Raw genomic sequence first — 27,040 nt, 5'->3', positions numbered from 1 at the left:
GAGGAGAGACACGGGTTGTTTGCTGGAAGCAGCAGTCTGCGGCCGGACTGGCCCGGGCGCCCGCGTCCGGCGCTGGAAACCACTGCCAGGTCTCCCCGCGGGCCCGACCTTAGCTCCTGAGGCTGCTCGGTCGACTGCGTTCCTGCACTTTTTGTTGCTGCTCCAGCCCCAGACCGACGGGGCCTGGAGCCAAGCCGTGCTTCGGAAAGCCCGGGGGGGTGGGGCGGGGCGGGGCGGGGGGCACGCGCGCAACCCAGGCTCGAACCCCGAAGCCGCGGGCAAGTCCAGAGTCCGATGTCCGGCTCCTTCGGGGCCCCTAGGAGGGGAACTTACCCTTTCCAGAAGGCCGGGCGCTCGCTCGCTCGCTCCGTGCTGGGTAGGCCTAGCTCTCCTTTCAGCGCCGCCCGGGGCGTCTATGCGGTACGTTTCGCAACTGAACGTAGTGGGTTTCCAGTTGCGCGCAAAAGCTTGTGCGCATCCGCCAAGCGGCTGCTTAGAAGTTATGCCCCCTGACGAGACTAATATTAATAATAATAATCGTCATTACAAAACAAAGTAGAGCGCCTCGTCCCTCTGCAGGACCCGGCACTACAATTTTTCTCGGCACAAATCACCCTCCCGCACCCCGCCCCCGCCGGGCCACGCTGGGACCAGTTGCATCCCCCGACCTAGCTAAAGGAGGATTCGCAGAATGGACTTTTTCTCAGCGAGAAACGATGCGGACGACTCTCTCTTGCTCCAAACGTCTCTGTCTCTTTTCCCCTCCGCGATTAACCCAGTAATTACTTCTATGCACGCCTGCAAGCGGGCAGTGAGTTATCGCGTCCCAAACTTAATCAGCTAGAGAAGGCGCCTTAATAGTCATATGCTGAGAGCTCCTCCTGGGAAAAAATTGTTTTTAAATAATGAGAAGACTCTTACCTCCTGAGAGAGACCTCGATTCCAACCCCCCCTCCCCCACCCCCGCCAACTCGGTTTTTTTCCAATCTATGGACTGATGTGGGCTCCCACCTCCCTTCGCCAAAAGACCCCCTCCCCCTCCCTAAGAAAATCGATCTTGGCTTTATTTGTGGCTGATGTCCGCCACCCGCATTTCCCCAGAGAGCGCTGGATTTGTTTATTTCTTTATTTATTCCCGTGGCCCAGGCGTCTGAGACTTGTGGCTGCGCAGACCCGGGCGGGAGTGATAGGCGAAGACGGAGAGGACTCAACCTCCCGCCGCTGCCCCCCAGTCGAGCGTGACAGCGCGCGGGCCGGTTGCGTGACTCGTGACGTCTCCAAGTCCTATAGGTGCAGCGGCTGGTGAGATAGTCGGTATCGCCTGATTGCCTCTTTATTTTATTGGGGTATGCCTGGTAATAAACAGTAATATTTAATTTGTCGAAGACCACGAACCAACTTCGAGCTGGGAGGTACACACTACTCTTGAAAGACGCTGGAAGAAGGCTTGGCCTAAAAGGGGTCTCTTTTGGGGGGTCCTTTCCAAACTCTTCATCTGAACCCCTCCCAGCGAGGCGTTACTCTCGGCATCTGCGCTGGAAAGAAAAGGTGGGAATTTTGGAGGTGAGTGTCGCCCTGGAGAGCTCTGGGGTGGGGGGTAGAGGATTCTCTTAGCACTGGCCTGCCCATGGCCCCTTGGCTTTCCTCCCCAACTCGGCCCTGCTGAATCCACTCCACTCCCAGCCTTGCTCCTTTTTTTTCCACCGTGGAAATAAGAATGCACTCTCTTGCTCGCGAGAGTGTCACCTGGCAAGAATAGATTCGCCCTTGAGATTTCAAAATCGCAATTTAACTTGGTGACCCGCAGAATCTGCACTTCACAAACTAAGTGAATCTGGGCCCATTACTTGGGGGAGTACAGATTCTCCCTCTCAGGAGGGACCTGCAGATTATTTATGGGAATTTATTTTATCCGCAAATCTCTGAGAATTTAAAGGGATTGGAGAGCTCTTTCTGGATTTCCCCTTCCTTTTTGCCAGAGATGCAGGCTCTTCCTGAAGCCATGTTTGTTTTCCGTCGTTGGCCGGGGGTCGCCCCCTGAGCGAGCCCAAAGTCCTCTGAGCTGACATTTTGGAAGAGTGAGGGTGTTTTCACAAATAAATAAACTGTCTCAGCAAAAGGCTGTTTGAAAGCAAACCTGGAAGGTGGAGTGAGAACTCTAGAGAATGCTTGGGTTGGTTTTCTCCCTAGTTGCCCCACTTTTAGGGTTGGACAATCCACTTTGGAATTTTGCAGCGATGCATCAGGCCTGCCCTGGGATTTTAGTTCCCGGGGCCATAGAGGATGGCACTGAGGCGGCCTCAGATCTCCCTGGCGCTTCTCCTCCCTCCATCCCTCTCCCCAGACCTTGGCCTGCAGGCCTGAATCTCTAGACAGAGGCTGAGAAGAGAACAGGGTGACAGAGACATGGGTGAGAAACAAAAACGGGGACCCTGACGTTTGTTCCAAGCACTAATTCTTGACTTTCCAAGCTGGGTCTGCTCAGGCTAAGACCTACTGACTGTGTTTACGCTTCTATTGACCTCTTCAACTCGACCCTCAAAATAATACATTTCAGATAGGGGGAGGGCAGGGAGAAGAGCCGAGTGGAGATGAAAACCCCAGCCAGCCCCCAGTGACTGTTTGATTATTTTAATAAACCTGGGCACTGCCTTGTGTACACCTCCAGCACGGGAGGTCTGGTGGCCCTGAGGGGGTTGGAGCGCAGGGCGGTATCTGGGCATCTTTGATCTCGGCCCCCATCCCCACGCACCTTCACCCTGCCTTCACCCCGGAGTCTCTCAGAGTCGGGGTGATGAGTGGGGATGGGGGGAGATATCAGGGCGGCTAGCGGCGGCAGACTGGGCCAGGCGGGGTCAGGCAGTTCTCCGTCTTGAGGTCAGCGGTGGAGAGAGAACGCGGGCAAGGCTGCAGAGGAGGCTCCCATCGTGTGTGTGCACGCCTCGTGCGTTCATACTCCGTTCTCTGCACAGCCGCGTCACCGAGATTACTTCCCGGGCAGAAGCCGAGCGGGTTTGCAATGATTTGTGCAGGATTTTTTGCAGCCACCGAGCCGCGCTCAGAGAAGCAGAGATGGATGGAGGTTGGAGAGCGGGTGGAGAGGAGGGGGTGATCTTGAGGTCTGGGTTTGAGAGTCGTGTTGTGATTTGAGTGTTCGGCAAATCTAATGGAAAAGGTGGTTGGGGGAGGGAGTGGGAAGGGAGAGGGAGGAGGGAGGAAGGGAGGGAGACAGACAGAGGCAGGCGGCGTGCAGTGGGAGCTAGTTGGATACGCAATTTCAGTACTTTGTAAGCATCAAGGCAGCCCAACGTCACCGAGCTCAGCTGAGTCGGCTTGTATTTCTGAGAGAGAGAGAGAGAGAGAGAGAGAGAGAGAGAGAGAGGCAGAGAAAGAGACACAGAGACAGAGAGAGAGAGGGAGAGAGACCGACTCTTACCTCGGATTCCGGAACTTTAACCCTGAAAGCTGCACTCAGAAAGGACGTCTACCATTCCCAGGCTCCCTCTTGTCTCCCAATTTTCCCTCCCTGTGGGTACAAGGGAGAAGCAGGGCACTGAGATTATATTATTGGAGGTGCTCCCGGAGGCTGCTGTTTTGCTTTCTTCGGAGCCCTTCTGGCGCCTGACAACTTGGAAGTCTTTAGGGAGCGCGAGCGCAAGCGGGGGAGGTGTGTGTTGAACTGTGGGCAGTCACTGCCGAGGCTCCCGCGGTGGGTCCTCCTTTGTAGGCAGCGGTAGCCGCTGGTCTGGGGAAGCACTCCCCCCCATAGACCCCGGAGCCACCATGCCCGCGCCCCCGCCTCGCCGCCGACTTCCCTGCTAGGAGCCAGAAGGGATGCAGTGAATGCACCGGCTTCACCGAGCGAGGTAATAGTTCCGCAGATGGCCCGGGAGGCTGGGGAGGGAGCCCGCCGGCCGAGCCGGCTCAGGGAGGCGCGGAACGCGGCACTCGAAGCCTGGCCTCGGATTTTGCAGGGCCCGGCTCGCGGAGATTTTACGCGGCCCGGAGCTGCCCGGCGCGTGGAGCCGAGGAGGCGGCCGGGGCTTGGGGAGAGGCGTTGAGGTTCGCAGGACGCGCGGCCCGGTTCTGTCAAGCCGCATCTCGTTCGGCCCCGCCAGCCCCGAGCTCCCCGGGACCCCGGCCAGGGCTCGCGGTGGGATTGTCCCCGCGGCCGGCGGTGAAATGGGAGCGCACGTGGGGCACGCCAGCCCCACTTTCTTTTGTTATGAGCAGGCTTCGGGGCTCCCATCACCGCCTCCCCCAAACCCCAAGGGTGTGGTGAAAGAGGCGGCTTGGGTGGGAGTCGGGCCTCAGAAGCTGATCTTCTCCTCGGCACCATTTCTGGGTCTCCTGCCACTGCAGACCCGGGGTGGGATCCAGCCTTTTGCCCAAGCGGCTGCTAAGATTTGGGGGAGGAGGGAGGCATTTCTTGCGCCTCCTTCCCAGTCTTCCCGGGTTTTGAGGGAGGAAATCCCTACTTGGGAACGTAGAGGATGTTGGAAGGAGATCAGAGCAGGAGGCAGGCTCCTCCGGGCTTGAACCGTTCTGCAGCTGTTATTTTGCGTGTTCCAACCTCACATGCTTGTAACCCCGGGCCATTTTGCAAGTTGTGTCGGACCTCAGTGGCCGGTTCAACGCCGGAAGCCCAGGATTTATCCGGGCACCACTTTGGCGTCGCCAGCCCCGAGCTTGGGCCTGCAGTTCCAGCGAGCCAGGCCCGACGGAAGCTCGGAGAAGCTCCCCTCGGCCAGGCCGCTCGACAAAATGCCCGTCTCGGGCTGGAGAGCCGAGAAAACGAGGAGAACGCGCCCCCAGCGCTGGCCTCCGGCACCCAGCCGCGCGCCGCCCTCCGAACCGCTGCGCCGCCGCTTTCCTGCCCTGTTTGGCTCCTTTTTACTTTTCATGTTGCTTACGGTTGAGGGAAAGGGGAGGACTCAATGTTAAAGGACTTTTAATTTCAAGGCCTGTGACCGATAGAAGATGAACGTGAATTCTCAAGACCTGGTTTCTCGATCAGCAGATCTTTCCTTTCCTATGTTTTTGGTTTTTGCGAGAGGCGAGTTATTTCAGGCATTTTCCCTGCTGCAGAAAAATATTCCTCTTGTGAGTTTTCATAAACAGGGCTCTGCTGGCCTCTTGTAATTTGACGAAGAAAAAAAAAAATCTCAGAAGGGCACCAGGTTTGTGTTTTGTTTTGTTTTTGGTTCGTACCCAATGGCTTCCAAAAATACCCAGGCCTTATCTTTATTGGCTCTTCCAGAAGTCCAGACAAATTTGACGGGCAGCTCGCTTATCGCGGGGGAGCCTGCGAAGGGGAGATGCGGGCCTCGCCTCCTCCCGCTGTGACGCGGGTCTTTCGCAAGAGGTTGTGCGTGGTCTTAAAGTAATAGTAATGATAATCATAACGGGACCTTCTGCAGCCTCCTTCAGCTGGGGACGGAGGTGCTGGTAGCTGGAAACTGCGGGTGGCAGCCTAGTCACTGCTCTCTCCTGTCACCAGAACTGTGCTTCCAACCTTCTCTTTTTCTTCCTCTGCGCCCACCCCGTCCCCCGCCATCTGTCTTTCTCTTTCCTTCCCGTACTCAGAGCAGGACCCCGAGCGGTCACAGGGCCCCGGGCTCACCATGGCCGACGCAGACGAGGGCTTTGGCCTGGCTCACACACCCCTGGACCCAGACTCCAAGGATCTACCCTGTGACTCAAAACCCGAGAGCGCGCTAGGGGCCCCCAGCAAGTCCCCGTCGTCCCCGCAGGCCGCCTTCACCCAGCAGGTAAGAAGGGCCTCGGGGCCCTTTGCAGAAACCAAAGCCCCTCTTTCGAGTGTTTGGGCAAGGGGGGCGGGCAGTGCCCATGATTTGCCCCTTTTCTTTTTATCCTTGCTCAATTCCACCCTTCTCTGCCGTGCCTCCCTAAATGCCAGTATAGTGCCATACACTTTATTGTGACGATTATCTTTATGGCCAGAGGATTTTTGAAATACATTGAAGTTGTTAGGGGAGCCTCAAAGATCCGGCTCTTTGGGGCCAGCGAACAATGGCCCAGATCATTTCTTTCCTGCTGCACTAGGTGTAAACTCGGCTTGAACGCCTCATTAAGGGTCGGGTCAGCGGCCGCTTCAGGCCGGCATGAGCGATGGCTTGACCCCTCTTCAGATCTTTCATAGCCTTTGCCTCCTCCCGCCTCCTCCGCGCCACCGCGCAGCCTCGCGCGCTGCACCGTTTGTCTGGCGGCTGGGGCCTGGTGGGCTGGCTCCGCGGGGCCGGCGGCGGGGAGCGCGCACGGCTGGGCCGGGAGGGCGCGGGGAGCCCGGGCTCGCCTGGCTGGAAGCTGGGCCCGAGCCGAGCGTGAAGCCTCGCCTCTCGCTCTGTGCCCTTCACCCCCGGCGCCCTGGGCGCTCAAGGCGTCGTCCGCAGACCTTGATGGTTTTGGAATAGGGTGTCAGAGGGCTGGAAGCGGGGTGTCTTGACAAGAAAAGATGTTTGCACACAGCTAAAACCCTTCTTTGGGATTTCGATGTCCTTCCTGGCTTTTTCATTGTCTCTCTCCTTTGCCCTTCACATCTCAGGAAGATGCGCGTATATTTGTAGTGAGACAGTGGGCACGCATTTTCAGAAACTTAAGAGGTTTTCTTTCAGGGAAAAACAAATCTACTTGTTAGACGTTTACAAATTATTGCAAAACGAAGACTTTGTATGTAATTTTTTTTGTATGGGTTTTGTAAAATAACTTGTAGTTGAAAGTAGAAATGTTAAATCGCTTCGCCCGTAATCCAAACAGCTTGAAATGAACGAAGCTGGATGTGAGGAGGGCCTAGGAGGTATGTTAATATAGACATTTGAGAATTAATTTTTGTTTGGGATTGTGGAAACTTACTATATAAATATTTAAAATTTTATATTTCACCTATGTCTACATATGCACTGCCATGGTGAGAATAAACACGCATATATACAATGCACATCTGTCTATTTTCGTGTGGACATCTGAGTGTCTACATAAGAATATCCTGGGTGGGTTTTTCAAGATTGAGGTTTTTTTTTTTTTTTTTCTTTTAGCTGCCCCTTGGCTAAAGCGGATTGGGATTGGTCCCATTTTTTTCTCAGTCCCCCTCCTCCCCATGCACATTCTGGAACACCCTGATGGCTGGGGTTTTTTCTCTAGCCTTGTGTTGGTGGCATTAGAAGGAGACAGCTCTGCACTGTGGGATTAAGACCTGCCCGGGAGAGAGCATACACAGGGATTCCTGGGCAGGGGCTGCTCCAGAGCCAAGACAGTGCTGCAGTGGGCTGGGGGCAGTTTTCAGCCTATGAGCCCACTGCCTCGAGGGAGAAGGAAGAGAAAGCTCTGTGTTTTGGGGGAGTTTGGGGAGGAAAGCCTCATTGACTTTTCTCTCCTTCTTATAGGGCATGGAAGGGATCAAGGTGTTTCTCCATGAAAGAGAACTGTGGCTGAAATTCCACGAAGTGGGCACGGAAATGATCATAACCAAGGCTGGCAGGTGAGATGGTCACCTCTGTGGAGGAGGTACAGGGAACTTGTGGGAGAGACTAAGAAAGGTGTGGGAGACCAGGAAAAGGGGAGAATAGAAACAGAGAGGGAGGGAGAGAGACAGAGAGCGAGAGCGAGAGAATATGAATATATTTTATTTGACTCTATTCTGGTTAAAGAGGAGAACGGTGAACTCCTCCAGTGATCTCCACCGGTGTGAGGGGAAATACCTGAAAGATTCAACTCAGGGAACTGGGCGTTTCTTCCACCTCGTATATAAGAAGAAGCAAGAGCTTGGGAGGCTGTGCTATCTGGATGGATTAGTAATAAGAGAAGGAGGGATGAGGTGGGAGAGCCAACGGGAGAACAGAGTTGCAGAGACACACAGAGATGAGACAGGGTTTGGGTTTCATGGGATCTCAGACTTGATTCCTGGCCCAGACCCTCCTTTCCCACCCTCCCTGACCTTGGAGCGGTTCCAGAGTCCCACCCGATCGCCAAACTCGGAATCGTTGAATGTATTCGCTACCTCTTTCATTGTTTATAGAAAGCAAGCGAAGCCTTTGAAAGTGAACCGGGGCTCGGCAGGGCTCTATATACAGACACCGATAAACACGGCCGTTTCATCAAGACACTCACCCCGGAGTTCCTCTTAAAAGCTCACAGTTTTAGCTAGAAATGCGAGACTTCTGGGGGAGGGGGTAGGAGGGTCGTGCAACTCGGTATCTCAGCGTCTGAGTGCGCCCGGGTGCGGGGACAACCCCGCCACGTCCCTACCAGTGCTGGACTGGCCCTCCGCGTCCCTGAGGGCAGAAAGTCCCAGTCTGCGCACAGCAGGCGTGTGAAGCCGAGGATCCGGTAGGCCGAAGCCACCGAGTGTGTGAAAGGGGCGGGTCGAGCCGCCTCCCCAGACGCCCACCGCTTGTGCAGCCCAAGCCTCCCGCAATAAACTGACAACAGTGACATTTATTATTATTTGAAATTAAACAATGTGTGCTCCCCCGCTCGGCCCGAGCGAGCAGGAGGCGCGTTCTGTTTATACCAAAGAACTCAGGTCCTCTTCCCATTCCGCCGAGGAAGGAAAGGGCGACCGGGGCCTCCTTTTTCCCTCCCAAGCCTGAGCCAACGGGATTTAACTATAAAAGGCCTGCGAAGCCTCCGGCGCCTCCGCCTCCAGGCGCGCTCGCTCGGGCAGATAAACACCGAGAGGCGAGGCTCCAAGGCCAGAGGGAGAGGTCTCCACTTACCCCTTCCCGCCATCCCTGAGCGAGCCAGGTTCCAGCAACTGGTCCTTGCGCCCCGGGCGGCCTTGGGAAGGCTTGCTTTCCGGGGCGCCCTCCTCCCGAGGCCGGATGGAGATGGGGAGCGCGCCTGTGCGCGGAGAGGGAGCGGGCACGGCACACGCGGGGCGGCGGAACCTCCTTGCAACCACCCGATCCTCGCGCAGAGCCCGGTTCCTTCCGAAACTAAATTTCTTTGAGGCGGGCCAAAGCGTTTGGACTCTCTAAGGAGGAGTGCCAGGCGCCTCGGAGATGTGGTGGGGACATTTAGGAAGAAATTCCTGCGCGACACTCGTGTCAGAGGTCACGCACCGAGCTGTACCCTGGGGGCGGAGTGAAGCCAGGACGTGCCGTGGGTATCCACGCTCGGGCAGCCCCAGGGAGCACCCACCTGGGTGCCCACGTGACGCGCAGCGCTGCTCAGAGCGGCCAAAGCACCTGGCTGGGCGGAGGAAGCCAACTTTTTTCTTTTTCTTTTCCTTTTTTTTTTTTTAACAAGCCTTTTCCTGCCCCCAAATAAAAAAGTAGGTGTCTGGTTCTGAAAAGAGTCTTTAGCAAGAGTTGAAATGAGGAGTCCCTTTCAGGGCTTCCTCGAAACCGGTCTCTAGAAGTCCTCGCCTTCTGCTTTCTATTTCCTTCTATAGATAGGTATAGTCCCAGCCTGCTTTCTCATCTCTTGGCCTTTCTCCTCCCCATAACTTGGAGGGAAACCTGGGATGGATCTTGGCAAGAGCGGAGCAGGGGCCGCGTTTCTCGTCCACGTTTCTTAAAAGATCGATTCTTCCATCAAATTTGTGGACGCGCTCTTCAGAATATTTGCATTAATTCCCTGTGCCTCTGTGTCTCCTCCTCCTCCCCGTCTCTCCTAGGCGGATGTTTCCCAGTTACAAAGTGAAGGTGACCGGCCTTAATCCCAAAACGAAGTACATTCTCCTTATGGACATCGTCCCCGCCGACGACCACAGATACAAGTTCGCAGATAATAAATGGTAGGCACCGTAGTGGCTGGCGGGGAGGGCGGGGAGGACCGTGCAAACCAAACTTCCCTCTCCCCACGGAACCAATAAACATTGTTTTGAGCTCCTACTGTGTGCTAGAGGTTTTTGCTGCCCCTTCCGCTGCATCCTCCTGACCTCACCCTGAGAAAAAGAAAGAGCAGCCATTAGCCCCCATTTTATAAACGAGAAAACTGAGGCTCAGAGGAAGTAAAGTGCCCATGTCTGTTGCTGCATCGGAGGATTGTGGATTTTTAAAAAGGGTGTTGTTACCAAGCGTTGGAGCTATTTCTGGGGGCATAAACCATTAACAGTTATTTTTTATGAGTTACCTGCTTTGAACATGCCTTTTTTATGAAATTGCAAAATCAGTTCGGGGCATTTGAGTTAAACAGGCAAGAGAGGAGAGGCCCATTCCTTGGGTACATTGCTCCGGCGGCTGCCAAGAGTGCAGAGGCTTGAAGACGAAGCCCCTTTGGAAAGCCCTCAAGGAGTCTTCCCGAGACTTTTTTGCACATCCAGGCTTCCAGAACCCGCCAGTTGTTCATGGGCAGAGAGACGCTTCGAGGCTCCCCACGGCGCCCTTGGTGCTGGGGGAGGAATTAGGTGGAAGGAGAAAGAGCCGGGCGGCGGCGGTGGTGGTGGGAGTGCTCGCCTGGACGCCAGCTCCAGGCTTTCTGCGCATCTGGCATTGCAGATGCCCAAGCAAGACCTGAGGGTCAGGCCATTTCCAGATCATTCTCGTATTCAGCAGCCGTTGCTTTGCTCAAGAACCAGCCGGCACCACGGTGCACTAAGTCTAGGGGGGTGGCGCCTCTCCTTGGTCTAGGTCTGTGACGGGCAAAGCGGAGCCCGCCATGCCGGGCCGCCTCTACGTGCACCCGGACTCGCCGGCCACTGGGGCGCATTGGATGCGGCAGCTCGTCTCCTTCCAGAAACTCAAGCTCACCAACAACCACCTGGACCCATTTGGGCATGTGAGTACCTCGTGCAGATCTTCTTTGTATCTTCAGGTTCACACCTTCTCTTCCTCACCTGACTCTCCTCTCCCTCTTCTCCAGGACTTTCTCTCTCTTCTTGGCTCCTCACGCCGCCCACCCACGCTTCTTTCTTTGCTCCATTTCACCTGCCTTGGTCTTTTACTCTCTCTCCCTTCTTGACCTGGCCTTCCTTTCTCTTCCCCTTTCTCTTCTCTCCTCTTTCTCATCTCTCTTTCCTTTTCTCTTATTTCTCACACCTTCTAATTCTTCCTGGCTGTGTCCACCTCTCTCCTACCCAGACATCTGCCCCTTGCCATCCACCCCGTGGTCCACTAGTTCACGCTCTGGGTGTGTCTTTCCTGGGGGGCTGGCGATCGAGCCCCCTAGGTCTCCTGGCCTGGGCCTCTCACCCTGCATCCCTGCTGCCAGCACCCAACCCACCTGCCTTTGCTGAGGGACAGGGGTCATGGGGTGACTAAGGCAGTTCATTCTGGGCCTGGAATTCCTGTTCGTTCAGCCCCATCTGTGATGAGGGGTGGGGAGCAATGTTTCAGTCCTGCAGAAAACATGGGCCCTCTAGCTCGGCAGGTACTCAGCACAGACTGCAGAGGCTGGACCACGATGGGAGCTGTATACCTTACCTACCTCCTTCCAAATCCTGCCATATTATGGGGATGTTCCGGCTGAAAGGGAGACCTTAGGCCCCCTGCTTCCTCTTTTACAGATGGGGAAACCAACCCACCAGAGGCGAACTCCGGTACTCGTGCCCCTTTTAGCTCGACACTCTTGGGTTTATCTGTTTTTTTCCCAACTTCCAGCTTTCCCCCCTCCTCCCACCATGCCCAGAGTGGGCAAGCCAAGATCAGGGTCCTACACCTGGAATCTGGATTGGCCCCGAGACAGAGGGGCCTGATGAACTCCCTGAAATTGCAGGATATTGAGCGTGCAGTCCCCCACCCTCCAAGAGAATGTGTAGCTTCTAGTAGATTCTCTATAGGGTATCATCCTCTCTTCCCCCAAAGAAAAACAAATGAACAGAACACTGATTTGAGGGAAAACGTCCCTAAATCTCTTCATTGGAAATAATCACCAGGACAGAACGCAGTCTCTGAATTCAGAGTTTACAACCCTTAGTTTGATGATTCCACCAAACAAGTAGGCTGGTTCGTCTTAGGGCATTTGATCCTCATAGCAGCCTAGAGAGGAGGATGGAAATACACAGCCTTTATATGGAGTCCAGGGGAGGGGAGGTTACTTGCCTGAGGTCACACAGCTTGTATTTGGGAACAGGGATTTGAGGCCAGGTCTCTCTAATTCCAGAAGTGACCTGCATCCTGCCACTTTGGAGAATCAACACACAGGGTTCCCAGTTTGGAGACATGAGGGGACGGGGTACGAATGCATTGGATCCGGAGGGAGGACAGTTTGTGAAGGTCCAAATGAGAAATCCGTTCTTGTGGGGCCTTAGGGCTGAAGCACTGAGTCTGTGTTGGGAAGGGGACCAGGGCCCTCCACTGATGCGCTCAATGCCACTGTACATGTGGTTGGTGCGAGATCGGACTGTTGACCGCTGGAGAAGAGAGAAGGAAGGCCTATTCCCCTTCTACGCTGTAGGAAGGGAGAGGAAAGGGGCGGGGGGGGGGCGTTTCTAGGCAAAATGCCGGGCCTCCTTTGCGTTTAAACCAGGGTGTTTTGCCTGCAGCGTCCAGCCTGTGGTGCATCCCAGCGCAGAAGTGACCTCCACCTTGCGTGGGTGTTGGCTGGCTGACGGTGTACCTGCTGTCCCTGCGGATGCTGAACGGATGCTTTAGGTTAAGCGCTGGGGAGAGAAGGGACCATTTTGTAAAGGTCCTGCGTGCATCTCCCAGGACCGCGTCCTTCTGGAGGCTGGCCCTCCATGGCACCTTGGTCTGGGCTCCTTAGCTTTCCCTCTGCGGCCCCGGGTGTGCCTTTGGGGTGGCCCCTCGGGGAAGGCGCGCGCACGGTCCCGAGCCCTGGGCGCCCGTGTGAGTTTCAAGTCCTTCCAATTCCGCGGAGGAGGGCGCGGTGCTCTGAGCCGCTCCGGACTCCCCAGTTGCCACGCATTCCCACCCCAAACTCCGGACTTTGAGTCCAGAGCCGCCCTAATGAAATTAAGGGCCATTTAGATCGCCCTCGCGCTGATGTCTCCACACTGTCCCCAGCCGTCAAAGCAATTTGGCTAAGCCGGGACGGTGGCCGCGCCGGCCCGCAGGGCCCCGCTGCGTCTCTCTGTCGCCACGCCGCCCCGGCCGGCGTCGCTATCGGCCAGGGAGGCGGCCGGGCCGCGGCGGCCGGAGATTAGAGCCGCGCGGCCCGGGGTCGGGGAGCCGCGGGGTCCCGAGCTTTTCGCCCCTCCCCCGGCCAAGTCGGGCCGCGCTCCCCTCCCCCTCCTCCAGGTCGGTTTCAAGGGTTGGCCCGAGAACCCTGCCCCAGGGTCAGCCAATCAAAGACGCTGAGACTACCTCAGTTTGCGGTCCTGGGGAAAAAGCAGGCCAGATTTTTCAGCTCGTGAAACGCGGCAGTTCGCCCATTCGGTGGGTATAGATCAGAACGTTTTGAGCTACCAGCTTCCCGGGAGCATCAAAAGCACGGCGCCATCAGAACAACAAACTCAGTTTTTTTTTTAGTAAAGATGCTCATCTTCTCTGGATAGTTCCGCTCCAGCAGGAGTGGGGTGACTGCAGACCCCCTCCTAATATTCACAATGGTGGTTGTAATAAGAGCTGCAACAGTGAGACCCCCCCACTAGTCCCTGGGACCCCCCCCCCAAGACATGGAGAAGATAGAAAGGAAGGAGAAAAATATTCCCCCCAAAGGAGATGCCACAGTGCTGTCTGGGGCCAGGTCTGGGGATAATTCCGGTGGCAGATCCTGAAATATTGTGAAGTTGGAGACAGGGAATCTCAAGGGCAACCAGATCCCTGTTTGATGTTAGGGGTGGGGTGGGTGCTTCCCTCCCGCCCAACTCACATCCTTAGAGTCTCCTCCTCCCCACCATTTTCCTCTCTTTTTCCTGCGATATTTCTTCCAGTTCTGCAAATGCTTGGTCTCTTCCTTTCCATCTCTTTGAGCCTTTTTTTCTTGGGGGGGGGGTAGTTATTTATATATATATATATATATGTTTGTTTATTTGTTTCTGCTGTCCTTTCATTCCAAAATTGTTGCCCAGGCTTCCTTGAGGGGGGCACCAATTCCTTGCCCCAAACTTGCTTCACTCCCACTGGGGGGGGGGGGGACATGCCCTACGCAGGGAGTTAATTTATTAAACTAACTTTATTAAGCATTCTGATTTACTGCTGTGTGTGCTTTGGGTAGATTCCTGGAATATTACCGTGGCTTTTTCATATGGAAATTGTCATTTTTGAAATGTTTCTTTTTAATGAAATCACTGGCTTCTCTTCAAAAACAGGAGAAAAGAAATGGGACCTTTTTTCCAAGAACCTATATAAGGAACGTAATTTTGGGGTGGCGAGTGGGGTTTTATGGAAACAAAGGGGTTTGATTTTTCTTACAATCTCATTTTCTTTATTATTTTTAGATTATTCTAAATTCCATGCACAAATACCAGCCAAGATTACACATCGTGAAAGCGGACGAAAATAATGGATTTGGCTCAAAAAATACTGCGTTCTGTACCCACGTCTTTCCTGAGACTGCGTTTATTGCGGTGACTTCCTACCAGAACCACAAGGTAAGCTCAGTACCCAGGAACCGGCGGGCCTGGGGCCACCCGCTTGTTTGCATGAATCGCAGTGGTCTCCTGCTAAAACCTTTAGCTTTATGGGCACCTTTATTCCTCAGCACAGTGGGCACCAACTTCTACTTCAGTGGGCTGGGGCAGGGACAGAGCTGCAGCCTAAGGATCACAGCTGTTTGTACTACATTCATGCGGTTGGCACGAAAGTCACACATACACACACACACAGCCCAGATAGAAACGAAATTATCAAACCATAGATGACCACGTGGTATCAATGCTTGGTACTCAAATGTAACAAGGAGGCATCTCGCTGCAGTCGTGAAGTGATCAGTGAGAAGAAAGGTCACCGTATTGGCTGGCTCCGTGCTCTTGGGTGGGGACCTGGTGCCACCCTTCCTGGGACCACCTTTTCTGTGGGGGGTCAGTCTCCTTCCCTCCTCCACTCTGCCTTTTGAATGCATTTCAATTCCAATCGGGGCAGGTGGCAAAGTTGCCGGAAACCTTGAGCTTGGGTTTTCCCAGATGCTTCCTTAATTGTTTCAGCGATTACTGACCCTGGACCACATACTAAAGCAAGGTTGGCATTGCTAAAACAAAAGCAAAAACTGAGCAACCTGTGTCACCAGCTGCCTGGATCAAAGCTCTGGGGACTTAAATATGATCCTGCAAAAACACAGCTTGGTGAGGGGAGGCATGCACGCGACCAATGCATCATTTGGTGGCTGTAGTGTGGTATAGAGGTAGGATGTCACAGGTGGATTGTGTCACTGTCAGACCCCCACGCTGTTCGAAATCCAGGCCCCGATTTGGACCATTCAAGGCTTGACAGTAATGTTGGAACAGGGTGCCCCATAACCGCAGGTTGGGGGGAGTATCTTCTATTCTTGCTCAAGAGAAAGGGCTTGTCTTGACTCGTCATGGTTCATGTCTGTTCTTTAGAAACCTGAGTGCACGTGGATTCACTTTATTGGGAGGGAGGGCAGGACTGAATGATTCCTAAGCCTCGTTATGGAAAGATCTGGAATCGGGAAAAGCAAGATATAGGGGCTGGGGAGAGGCAGCTGCCGCTGTGGGACTGTAGACTGTTGGGAGTATTATGAAGTGATGTGGAGTTAGAGGGCTGTGGGAGGGGAAAGTAGGGGGTCCATATGGGATCAGTGAGGGCGGGTCATGTGGACGACTTACCGAGATGGACATGGGGATGGGGTGCCCCTCCCCCTCTACAACTCCTATCCCTCCTCAACCTGCAAGGGAAGAGTGGGGTGGAGGGAAGGTATAGGGACTGTGGAGCCAGGCAGGAGAGGCCAGGGTAGGGTGAGAGATGGGCTTAGCACCCTAAAGCCTCCAGTCACCCCTTGAAGGTCATTTCATTGCAGGCTGTGTGTTGGTTAATCCCCGCCCACCCCCTGCCCCCATGAAGCCAGGGAAGTAATGAAATGCTGTGGGTAATCTCCAAATTCAGGTTGTCAATGACCAAGGCAAGCTGTGATGGATGGTCACTTCCAGGCCACACGGCCTGTCTGGGATCCCAGGCCTTGAGAGAGCTTCCTTTCAGCAGAAAACTCACTCCCCCCCCCCTACCCCCATGCAATTACTTTTTAAAGGGAAAGAAGGATTCCTTTTTTTTTAAAGTTCTTCCCACTCGTTGAACCAATAAGCGCGAAAAAGTAAGGTCAAGTGCCCTGAAAGTTCCAGCACTGTTTCAGGCTTATTTGAGACTGGCTGCTAGAAACCTGTTTCCTGGATGGCTGCTGTAAACCTATGTTTAACTTTGTGGTGATGGCCACAGGGCAAAAAAAAAAAAAAAAAAAGGAAAAAATAGCAACCAGGATGCTCAGTTCCCCATATATATGTATGCTTAGAGCCTCCTAGTTCTGACAGAGGGTCTAAAAATATGTTGGATTTTTTTTTTTTTTCTGCCAAGGAAACCCATGTTCATCCACAGAGGAAAGGAAGTGATAGACACATGAAAGTGATCTGTTAAAGAAACACGTGGGTGTTCAGGTCTTTTGGGGGAAATTCCTAAGTTTTATGTAGTAAAGATCTTAGGGGTCCCTCAGGAGTGGGTAGATCTGGGGGACCACGCATTCTTTCTCTGTTTATAGCTTTATTGAGGCATAACTCTCATACAGTAAACTGCACTATTTGAAGTATTCAATTCGCTAAGCTTGACATATGTGTATACCCATGAAACTATCACTGTAGCCACTTAGGGACATACTCAACACCCCCTAGATTTCTATTTAAAAAAAAAAAGTCTTCTCCGATGAATATATTTGGTGATATGTGTGAGTGGAGTGCCTGTCCAATGGGGTGTGTATGTGTGAGTTTTGAACACAATCTAGGAGATTGTGTATCTAAACGCTCACGGGTCTCAAAACGTGGGTCTCCAAGTATGCATTTGGATATATGTATTTTTTTTGTTTTTGTTTTTCTTCCAGTTTTATTGGGATATAATTGACATACGTACTGTTTGAGTTTCAGGTATACAGCATCATGCTTTGACTTACCTACATCATGAAATGATGACCATGATCAGTTGAGTGATAGATATAGGTATATTTGAGGATCACACAGGAATTACTGATTTTCTTCATTGGTTGGGCCAGGGAGCCCGGTTGTGCTGTACATATAGGTCTTTTTAGCCAGCCTGACATCCAGAAGAGGGATTGCATAGGAGACCACTTTCAATCACTCTCCCCCGTATGAGGTTTTCCCCAGTATTTAGTTACTGAGTACCAAAGACACCTATTTTCTTTGTCAGGAGGAAGTCTAAAGCAATGGATTTTTCCAGTAGAATCCAGGCCCTTGCAGACATTCCCCCCATGGATATATGATGTGTGACTTAAATAAGTGGGTCAGGTTGAGTGTGATTTGTGGACTCTGTTTTGTTACTTTATTGTCCCACCTGGACGGGATGTTGAGACTCCTGGCTTCATGGGTAGAAGCCACCTGAGCTGTTCCTCACCCTCCTGTAGGGTTAGGGTGAGAGTCTGCAGGCAGACTGCCTGGGTTCAAACCCATTTGACTTGGGCAAACTATTTAACTCAGTTTTCCCCATCTGTAAAATGGGGATAAGAAGAGAACTTCTTTTTTTTTAAAATTTATATATTTTAATTTTTTAAATTTTTTATTTTTGGCTGTGTTGGGTCTTCGTTGCTGCGTGTGGGCTTTCTCTAGTTGCGGTGAGCGGGGGCTACTCTTCATTGCGGTGCGCAGGCTTCTCATTGCGGTGGGTTCTCTTGTTGCAGAGCACAGGCTCCAGGCCTGGGGGCTCAGTAGTTGTGGCTCACAGGCTCTAGAGCGCAGGCTCAGTAGTTGTGGCACACGGGCTTAGTTGCTCCGCAGCATGTGGGGTCTTCCCGGACCAAGGATTGAACCTGTGTCCCCTACATTGGCAGGCGGATTCTTAACCACTGCGCCACCAGGGAAGTCCCTCTTTCTTTTCTTTTCTTTTTTTTTTTTTGTTGTTGTCTTTGTGGGGATTAAAATGAGATAATCCGTGGAATGAGTTTTGTGCAGAACCTGGTACAGAATCAGCACAGTGTTAGTGATGATTCCGTTGATCGACTACTTAACTGATCAGTTTATTAACAGGGCAACTCCATCCAAAACGCGCGTGTTGGAAAACTCTTTGCCTACCCTGTTTTAGAATCTGAAAGACTGAGATTTTTAAATAAGTTCTCATTACTGTGGTTGAAACACAACTACAAATGTTAGTGTTTGTGGTTTAGTTGCTTCATTCCGTGGTTGCATTGTCAATCCAAGGACTGTTTGCCCAGCGTTATGCTTTGGATAAGTGCGCAGGGAAAGAAAAGCAGTCTATGAGATTAAATTGCCAGGACAATTTGGAAAAATGCGAGCCACCAATTTTGGGTCCAAAGGGCTTAGTGCCTCCAGACTGATTTGGAGGCAGGTACCAGGTACCAGGTGGAGGCAGGTACGCGGCCGGGTTCATTTCTTACGCTGCTGTCACACACCTGTATACCACGGGGTTCCAATGACACGACATATTTCCTGATCCCAGCTGTGATCCCAAGCTGGATTTGGGAGTTATTTCGCCAGATGGTTGACAGCTTGGAAAAGATATTTAAATGCTTGACTCTTCCCCAGCGACGTTTACTCTGTGAAACATGTTTTTGTAAGGTTTGCGCTGCAGTTGTCAGCAGCTCCCAGAGCAATCCCTAGAAATATTTAGGTGTTAAAAAAAGGTCACATGGGCATTTCATTTCCCTGCTTCTGCAACAGTGGCTTTGTATGCAAGCATGTCTCTCCCCCGATATTAACTTACTTTGCCATTAAAAGGCACTTTCCTCCTGCTTAAATCATTGTGTATGGAGCCTGTATTTATGAGATATGAGCTTTCTGCTTGGGACCAGGAAAAGAACCCCTAATAGAGAGACATAATTAAGACTTTTGGCCTCCGCGAGGGTTTTTTTTTTTTTTTTTTTCAAAAGTGAGAATTCACAACAATTATTCTCATTAATTTTTACAACCTCTGTCTCACTGGTTGGAGCTGGCATTTATATTTGTTTTTCCCCCCCACCCGTGCCCCTCCCCCGGATATCCGGTTTTATGCTGATTTTGGAGGGAGTACATTTGTATGACGAATGGAAGTCAATTTCAGTGGAGCCTTTGGGTAGAACTCAGACATCCAGGTGTATCAGTTTATGTGCCTGTGAGTGACTAGCTCTGTGTTAGGAAGGGAATATCATAGACAGGGTTATGGTAAGTGAGGGGACAAGTATGAAATAAGTATGAAATCAGATGGACATTTTTACCTGCACCTAAGCTTGCATGTTAACATTTCTCACGGGTAATTCTTATGTCTAATAGGCATCTGCACCAAGACATAGGTAAGATCCACACACCTAAGTGTACATCTAGCAAACTGTGCGTATTTTTGGAAGCTATGGTGATAAGAGCAAGAATTAGGTAGTAGTTAATCTGTTTGAGGTGCAAGGAATGGGTTTGAGCAAAAAAATTTTGTTGATAAAATACCAAAGCCACCCTTTTCTTTTTTTTCTCAGGGTAATTTTTTTTATCCTGAGCTCTTGGTGGAACAGTGACGTCATGGAATAGGCATTAATTCAGCCCTGATGCCACACCCTCATTGTCTTACTCTCCTCGGTATATTCAGGGGCTGCCTTCCGTCACGGGGTGGGTGGGAGGTACAGAAAGCGGGGTAAGGATTCCCTCCACCCCTTTTAAAAATGATCTAATTTTTACTTAACTTTTTGAGAATTCCCCTCTCCCCCTTTAAAAAATGATTTATGGTCAATTGGGTTGCATTTTATTGTCATAAAACCGGAGTGAGAAAGAAAACCCCACTAGGTGATGGGCTTTTGGACTCAGAACTGGCTTGAAGAGTACACATGTTCAAGACTGTTTTCCAAAGAGATTTTTTATTTTTTATTGCAGTATCATTGATCTACAGTATTGTGCCAATCTCTGCTGTTTTCCAAAGAGATTTTACAGACGTTTCTACTCATTCTGAAGAGTTAATTCAAAATCAGAAAGTTGCAGGAATGGGTACAGTTAAAAAAATGAAGGAGGAGGGAATGTGCATACATAGAAATACCCAGACATATTTAAAAGGTTTTAAAATTGATTTTATTTTTTGGAGCAGTTTAAGGTTCATAGTAAAGTTGAGTGGAAAGTACAAAGAGTTCCTGTATACCCTCTGTCCCCATACATGTACAGCCTCCCCTGCTCCCAGCATCCCCCCCACCCCGAGTGGGACATTTATTACTGTTGATGAACCTACATTGACACATCATCACCCAGAGTTCGTAGTTTGCGTCAGGGTTCACTCTTGGAGTTGTAGACTCTGTGGGTTGTTTTTTTTTTTTTTTTGGCTGTGCCATGCAGCTTGTGGGATCTTAGTTCCCCGACCAGGGATGGAACCCGTGTCCCCTGCAGTGGAAGCGTGGTGCAGTGGAAGCGTGGAGTCCTAAGCACTGGACCGCCAGGGAAGTCCCTAGACTCTGTGGGTTTAGATAAATGCATTATGACACATCTTCACCACGATGTGTCCTACAGAATCATTTCACTGCCCTAAAAATCCTCTGCGCTTCTCTCTTTCATCCTTCCCTTCCTCCTAACCCCTGGCAACCACTGACCTTTATGCTGTTTCCATAGTTTTGCCTTTTCCAAGATGTCATACGGTTGGAATCACATAACATTTAAAAAATGTTAATTTTACATATATATTTTATTGTGAACATACACACACATATGTAGTAATTTTATGTTCATGGTAGAGCCTTGGAGTTAGAAGGAAACTCTATAAAACCACCTCTTCCAGAAAACTGAACAGACCAGAATGCTTGCCCCCAAATGGACAAATTATGGGTGCGTTCATTAATTACGCCTAGTTTCTCAAAGCAGCTACTTAGTTTCTCAAAGTCTATAACAATACTGCTGGGGGTAGAGGAGATGGTTTTGTGGGTACTTGAAGATGATGGTATCACAGAAAAAATGGTTCTTGTTCCAATTATCTTTCTATTCATTTATCAGAGAGGAGTCTTACTTCAATACCAGTTTATCATAAATACTTCTCTAAAAGTGTCGAATTTCCCCTTGCAACAAAGAGAAGGCAGGCCTTAGGTTTGGAACTTTCCGTGGGTACCAGTAGAGGGAATTTTTTTAAAAATTTAATTAATTAATTAATTTTTGGCTGCATCGGGTCTTAGTTGTGGCATGTGGGATCTTTCGTTGCAGCACGCGGGCTCTCTAGTTGTGGTGTGCGGGCTTAGTCGCCTCGTGGCATGTGGGATCTTAGTTCCTCGACCAATGATCGAGATAGTTCCCCAACCAGGGATCGAACCCGTGTCCCCTGCATTGGAAGGTGGATTCTTAACTACTGGACCACCAGGGAAGTCCCAGTAGAGGGAATTTGATATAATTATTTTCTTTTTATTGACTAGCAGGTGATTCCACTTTGACATATAGAGAAGTGATATAATTATTTTTATAATATAAATTTAAATCAAAAGTGGTTTGATTTAAATAAAAGTATTAAGCAGACCAGTGAACAGGGACTATATAGATACGATAATGATGGTGAAGGTGACCTTTGAATGACTGGCCTCTGATGAATGCTGCCCTGGTTTCCATAAAGTGATTTGATATATAAAAATTCAGTTCACACACAGCTTTTAGGAAATACTTCTGGCAAACTCCATAGGGATGCACTCTTTTCTTAGACCTGCTACTTGTACGCTCACGCTAACAGAATATGTGTTGATGGTTTCCATGAAGGTTCTGGACCTTGAGCCAAAGACCCTGTTCTATCACTAAGTTTTGTATAGTGCAACAAAAATTTCCAAGAAGAGGGCTCTCTCTTCCTTACCTAGACAATTTTTTTTTTTTTCCCCTACCGTGCGGCATGCAGGATCTTAGTTCCCCGACCAGGGATCGAACCCCACTGCCCCCTGCAGTGGAAGCACGGAGTCTTAACCACTGGACCGCCGGGGAAGTCCCCTTACCTAGACAATTAAAGAGGTTTGAAGCTGTTTGGTAGCTATCATATATGTTATAATTTTATATGTTGGTCTTTATTTAATTAGACACCATTTTCCACCTGAGCTAGCAAACTGTATCTGTGAAACTATGAAATGAACATGAAATGAGGCATAGTAGGATTTTGAGAGCAATAATCAAGACCTTCCCAATGGAGATTGCCACGCTGCAGGAAGTTGACACCGTGTCAACATGGTACAATTTTCCAAGGAGCAGGGGGTGTACCAAGTGTTGAGACCAAGATTGTGTTGAAACACAAAATGCTACGATTTAGGAAAAAAAAAAAAAAGCCACTCCAGCCGGAATGATGCAGAGTAGGACTCCAATTAATGGGCAAACTGAAACCAGGTTTTCTTCCCCTTTTAAATACAATCTGATCTAGGACATTTTTCAAAGCCTCCTTTCGAATGAAATGGTGGGTTCCGTTGATGTGACTGGCTTAACTTGCTTCTTTGGGTTGCCAGAGGTTGCGTTTCCATGACACTTATTAGCCGGGTCCCAAGGTAGTCTTGTAACAATCAAGTGAAAACGGAACTCTCTCTCTCTCTCTCTCTCCCCTTCTTTCAGATCACCCAGTTAAAGATTGAAAATAATCCCTTTGCCAAAGGATTCCGGGGCAGCGATGACATGGAGCTGCATAGAATGTCGAGAATGCAAAGGTAAGAAAATGGTGTCCTCGGCTCCCCGCCTCTGCACTCCCCACCCCCACTAATAACCCAGGTGAGCCAGCAGCACCAGAAGAGCAGACACAGAGAAATGGGGCCCTCTTTGCCATCAAGAAAAAGGAGAAAGAGCCTCTTCAATCCCACTTTCTGGTAACCCTCCAGGTGGTTTCCTCTATCAGGCAACGTGGAGCGCGTAGCTTTAGGGGAGAGCATGTCGGAGGGAATGTGATGGTCTCCATCTGCCTCGGGAACAAAAGCTACAATCTTGTCCTCTTTCTCTGTTGTCTCTCTCCCTCAAGTGAAGTCCGCTCTCTCTTTCTTCCCATAAGTCACAGCCGATGAATGATGTTCTTTTTGGCAACAGCTCTTGATAAATGAAAGGGAAGTTAAGGGCTTGAGTTCCTGGGGGTGATATACAGACAAAGTTGACACCACGTGGTGTCCCAGGCATGGGGGGATTGGAAGCTGGTGATAAAAATTGCTCGGTGTTTTTACATATCCTGTGGTCACGGTCGCTGATATGATGAATAGAAGGGGCTGTGGAGAATGGGAATTTGGTCTGATTTGAAAGGATTGTACAAGCGTTGCCAATTTTGTTAAATATTCTCTCTACCTCTTGGTAGAGTTCCAAAATAACTTACCGTATGGCAAGAGAATTAGAAATACATCTTGATCCCTTTGACCAAGAAAGTTTTTTTCTTCCCCTTTTGGTGGGTTTAGTATTTCAAAATAAAATGAGGTCATTTAGGAAGCTTTTCCTTATCCCTTCTGGAAGACACGAAAAGGGAGAGTTGGGCAAATGGACAGATGTAGTCATTCAAAGGAGGACAAGAGACCTAAGAAAGAGAAAGAGAGAAAGGCCGCAGCTTTGTGGTTTGAACATTGGGTTTAGAAATACATGCCATGGAAATTGTTTTCAGATAGTGGGCTTACCAGATCTAATTTTGCATACTCTTAAAAAATAAATATGCCATTATCTTCAGATGGGACACGTACACCACACTCATATGAATTCCTGCATTCATAACTGGTTTCCTTCACAATTGTGGATTTGTAAAGATGCTTTTTGTGGCGAAAATGACCAAGTTCTTAAATGATTATTTAGAAACATTTTTGGCTTTACGTGTCTACATTTGGGAACTGGAGTTGGGTTTAATCTATGGCCGTTGGAAAGGTTGACAACAAATACCACTTAAAGGTGAAAGAGGCCAAACTATTTTCAGCCGTAGGCGCGGGATGCCAAGTTTTTATTTCTATGGTGTCTAAACCCCCATCCTATCCTGATGGTCGTCTGTCATCACAGCAGCTTCGCCGTTGATGGACAGTGTCATCTTGGTCCTCCTGCAGGTAGGGGCTGGTTCCAGCCTGCAACTGAAGACCTTCTTCCCTCCCCCACTTCTTCCCTCCTTCCCACAAGGTCAAGAGCAGGTGGGATCATGGGTTTAAGGTGTTGCGAGTCGCCCCCTCAATCTTACCCAGTCACCAGGTCCTGTTGATGCTACCTTCTTATCATATCTCTCAAGTCGCCTCCTTTCTCCATCCAGGCTGCCTATTCCAGCCACCACCAACCTTGCCTGCTGCAGCCTCCTAACCTCTTTAGACCTGACGTCGGCTCTGTTCCCCTCCCGGACGTGCTCCAGGCAGCTGCCAAAGACATCTTTGTACGACGCAAATCAGACACGCTTACTGCACAGCCTGGAACACTCCAAGGCTTCCTATTGCTCTCAGTGTCAGGTCCAGACTCCTTGGTGTAGTTGACCACGCCCTTCCCATCCAGCCTTGCCACGCCCCCTAGCTTTGTTCCTCACCAGCGTCCCCTCTCCCTTTCAATCATGCTGAAGGAGCTGCTCCAAGTCTGTCTTCTTTCCATTATTTTTGGCCCTTTGAACACCACAGTTGGTCTGCCTCTGTCTTTCTCCCCTCCTCTTCCATCTCCTGCCCATCACTAAAGCCTCCTTGTAGCTATTTCTTCCTCCAAGAAGCTTCCCCTGGCCACAGACTGCATAGTCAGGGTGTGTCTATGCCCAAGAGTCCTCACTGCTTTCCTTTGTCAGGCCCGGGCCCTGTGCTCTGGAAGCTGGTTGGACAGATGATGGACATCAAAGGAAAGGCAGGTGGGGAAGGACAGGTGTTTGAGAGCTCACATGTCAGCGATCCTGGGGACTCTCTATTACAGCTCTGAACAACACGGCTGATTAGATATTTAGGCAGATGACTGTACTTTGATCTGAACGGGCTGCCCTAACCATCCCCTAGTTACTGCAGATTGGCTGAGGGGTCCTTTCCGGGTAGGCCCTTGGAGATGGAAGGAAGGCAAGGTGGTTGGTCCTCAGGAGTCAGTGATTGACGTGTTGGATCGAAACTCTCAGCCTCCGAGCCACGTGTGTCTCTGTGGCCGCGTTAGGAGTTGTGCTGGGGAACAGGGAGTGGACAGGGTCATGCGCGCAGTTCTCTAGAGATGGCCCCTGGGGAGGAGAGGGAGCAAAGCAGAGAGGCTCCAATAGGCTTTGGAGTCAGACAAACCTGGGTTCAATCCTTGCTCTGCGTTTATCGGCATGTGACCTCAGGCAAGCAATTTCACCCCACGGAGCCTCAGTATCCTCATCTGTAAAATGGGCATAAATAAATATAGCTTCCCCTTTCTGGGGTTCTTGTAAGAATTATATGAGAAAATGCCTGAAGAGTGCTTGGTTCCTAGACCACACTCCAAAAAATGATCCAAGCTGGGGAAAACTCATGACTCCCAGTTTTGCCCTTGTTCAGAATTTATTCTGGGCTGTGGTCCCAACTCCCAGCTCGCAGTAGGTAGTGACAAGTGGGGAAGATGGCTCTCCGGAGACGGCTGTGATAACAGCCTGGCTGGAACGGCAGGCTCACTGTTGATCTTGTAATCCTGTTTCCTGTCCCCCACACACCCGGTGACAGCTGGCTCAGGGAGCAAAGCGGGAGGAATGAAATTTCCTCTAATTCCAACAATCGGACGAAGGGAGAAGGGTGGGGTTAAGGAGGGTTGAGCCTTCACTTGCAGTGATCCCACATAAATAACGTTTGGATTAGCTTGGCCAATGTCTGGGCACTCACCGCCCCCTCCTCTCTCTTCACCCAGCAGTCTGGGTTTGGAACATGCAGAGGGTGTCTTAGTTTTCCAACATTGATGTACGTTTTCTAGTTACAGAAGTAGTAACTGCTTATTCTGAAAATGGGGGCGCGAAGGGAAAGCACAAAGAAGAAAATAGAATCATTCCACAAATCCTGCCTCTAGCCGGCTGATTAAAATACATGCCAAGGTTATTTTGAAAGGTTAGTCTGCGGCTTAAAAACATCTTATCCCTAAAAACCAATATTTCCCAAATTGCAGCGCCCCCTCCCCGGGTGAGAGGTGAGATGATTTTAGAGGGTGCCCACAGACACACAGTTGCATCAGGCTGATTTCATGGACAGTATTGCTTAGAATGCGACTAAGTTCGTTTTTGTTTTTTTTTTTTGGCCACGCCGTGTGGCATGTAGGATCTTAGTTCCCTGATCAGGGATTGAATCTGCGCCCACTAAGCGCGGAGTCTTAACCACTGGACTGCCAGGGACGTGCCCGAGACTAAGTTCTAAGGAAGGAAGGGAAGAAGGAAAGGAAAGAGGAAGGGAGGGAGGGAGGAAGGAAGGAAAGTTAAGGCTGATTATTTAAGGAAAATATTAACTAAACGGCAGGACAGCTGGTGAACATTGTCAAGGTGATATGCACATCGCAGAAATCTGGGAGTTGCACCTAAATAAATGCTCACCTTAACGAGAAAGTGTGGGAGCTTCACTGTCAAAGGTGAACGGGAACTTCCTTGGCCTATGGGGCCAAGGCCAGGGCCCTGGGGTTGGCGAGGGCACCGTTATGGAGAGGATGGGATCCAGGCATTGCCCCAGCAATGGGATTTGAAACTGTTGGGAGGAAGGGTTTTCTGGGTTGGATCAGGGAAGGAATGGACCGGGAGCTACCTGTCTTGGGCTCTGGAGGAGGCGTCAGACTCTAAAGATCTCTGAAAGTCGGCTGGCGTGGCACGATGGCAGGGAACACCGTTCCTTAGAAGCGTGGGGTTCTAGAGGTAGAAGGGATCCCGGGAGGTGGCATCTGGTCCCACCTTCTTCCTTTTGCGGAAGGGGAAACTGCGGCCCAGACACTCTTTTATTCAGTTTTTGATGTGTTGCTTGCTTCTTCAGCTAACACACATTCATTCAGGGCTTACTCTATGCCAGGTCCCGGGGATGCAAAGGTGAATCCATGCATCGAGGGGCAGGGTCCACTGATGGTAAAGCAGGCTCTGGAGCTGGGGTCCAGGCTATCACGCTGATTAGCCCCGGGGCTCCCCTACTCCATGGAGCTTCTATCTCCTCATCTGTGAAA

At 50.8% G+C, this 27,040-nt stretch overlaps 1 protein-coding gene across 1 annotated transcript in view; it reads left to right on the top strand.

Annotated features, from left to right (window-relative positions):
- The first annotated feature begins 5,624 nt into the window (after positions 1-5,624).
- Positions 5,625-27,040, top strand: part of TBX5 (T-box transcription factor 5) — a 42,924-nt gene continuing 21,508 nt past the window's right edge. Inside the window, exons 1-6 of the mRNA XM_061169902.1 lie at positions 5,625-5,771; positions 7,404-7,498; positions 9,638-9,757; positions 10,593-10,740; positions 14,303-14,455; positions 22,556-22,647. Of these exons, the coding sequence (XP_061025885.1) occupies positions 5,625-5,771; positions 7,404-7,498; positions 9,638-9,757; positions 10,593-10,740; positions 14,303-14,455; positions 22,556-22,647 (755 nt within the window). The remainder of the gene's footprint in view (positions 5,772-7,403; positions 7,499-9,637; positions 9,758-10,592; positions 10,741-14,302; positions 14,456-22,555; positions 22,648-27,040) is intronic.

Source organism: Eubalaena glacialis, chromosome 15, assembly GCF_028564815.1.
Source record: "Eubalaena glacialis isolate mEubGla1 chromosome 15, mEubGla1.1.hap2.+ XY, whole genome shotgun sequence".
Lineage (NCBI taxonomy): Eukaryota > Metazoa > Chordata > Mammalia > Artiodactyla > Balaenidae > Eubalaena > Eubalaena glacialis.
The sequence above is the reverse complement of the archived record's forward strand: the minus strand, read 5'-3'. Positions and strand labels throughout refer to the sequence as shown.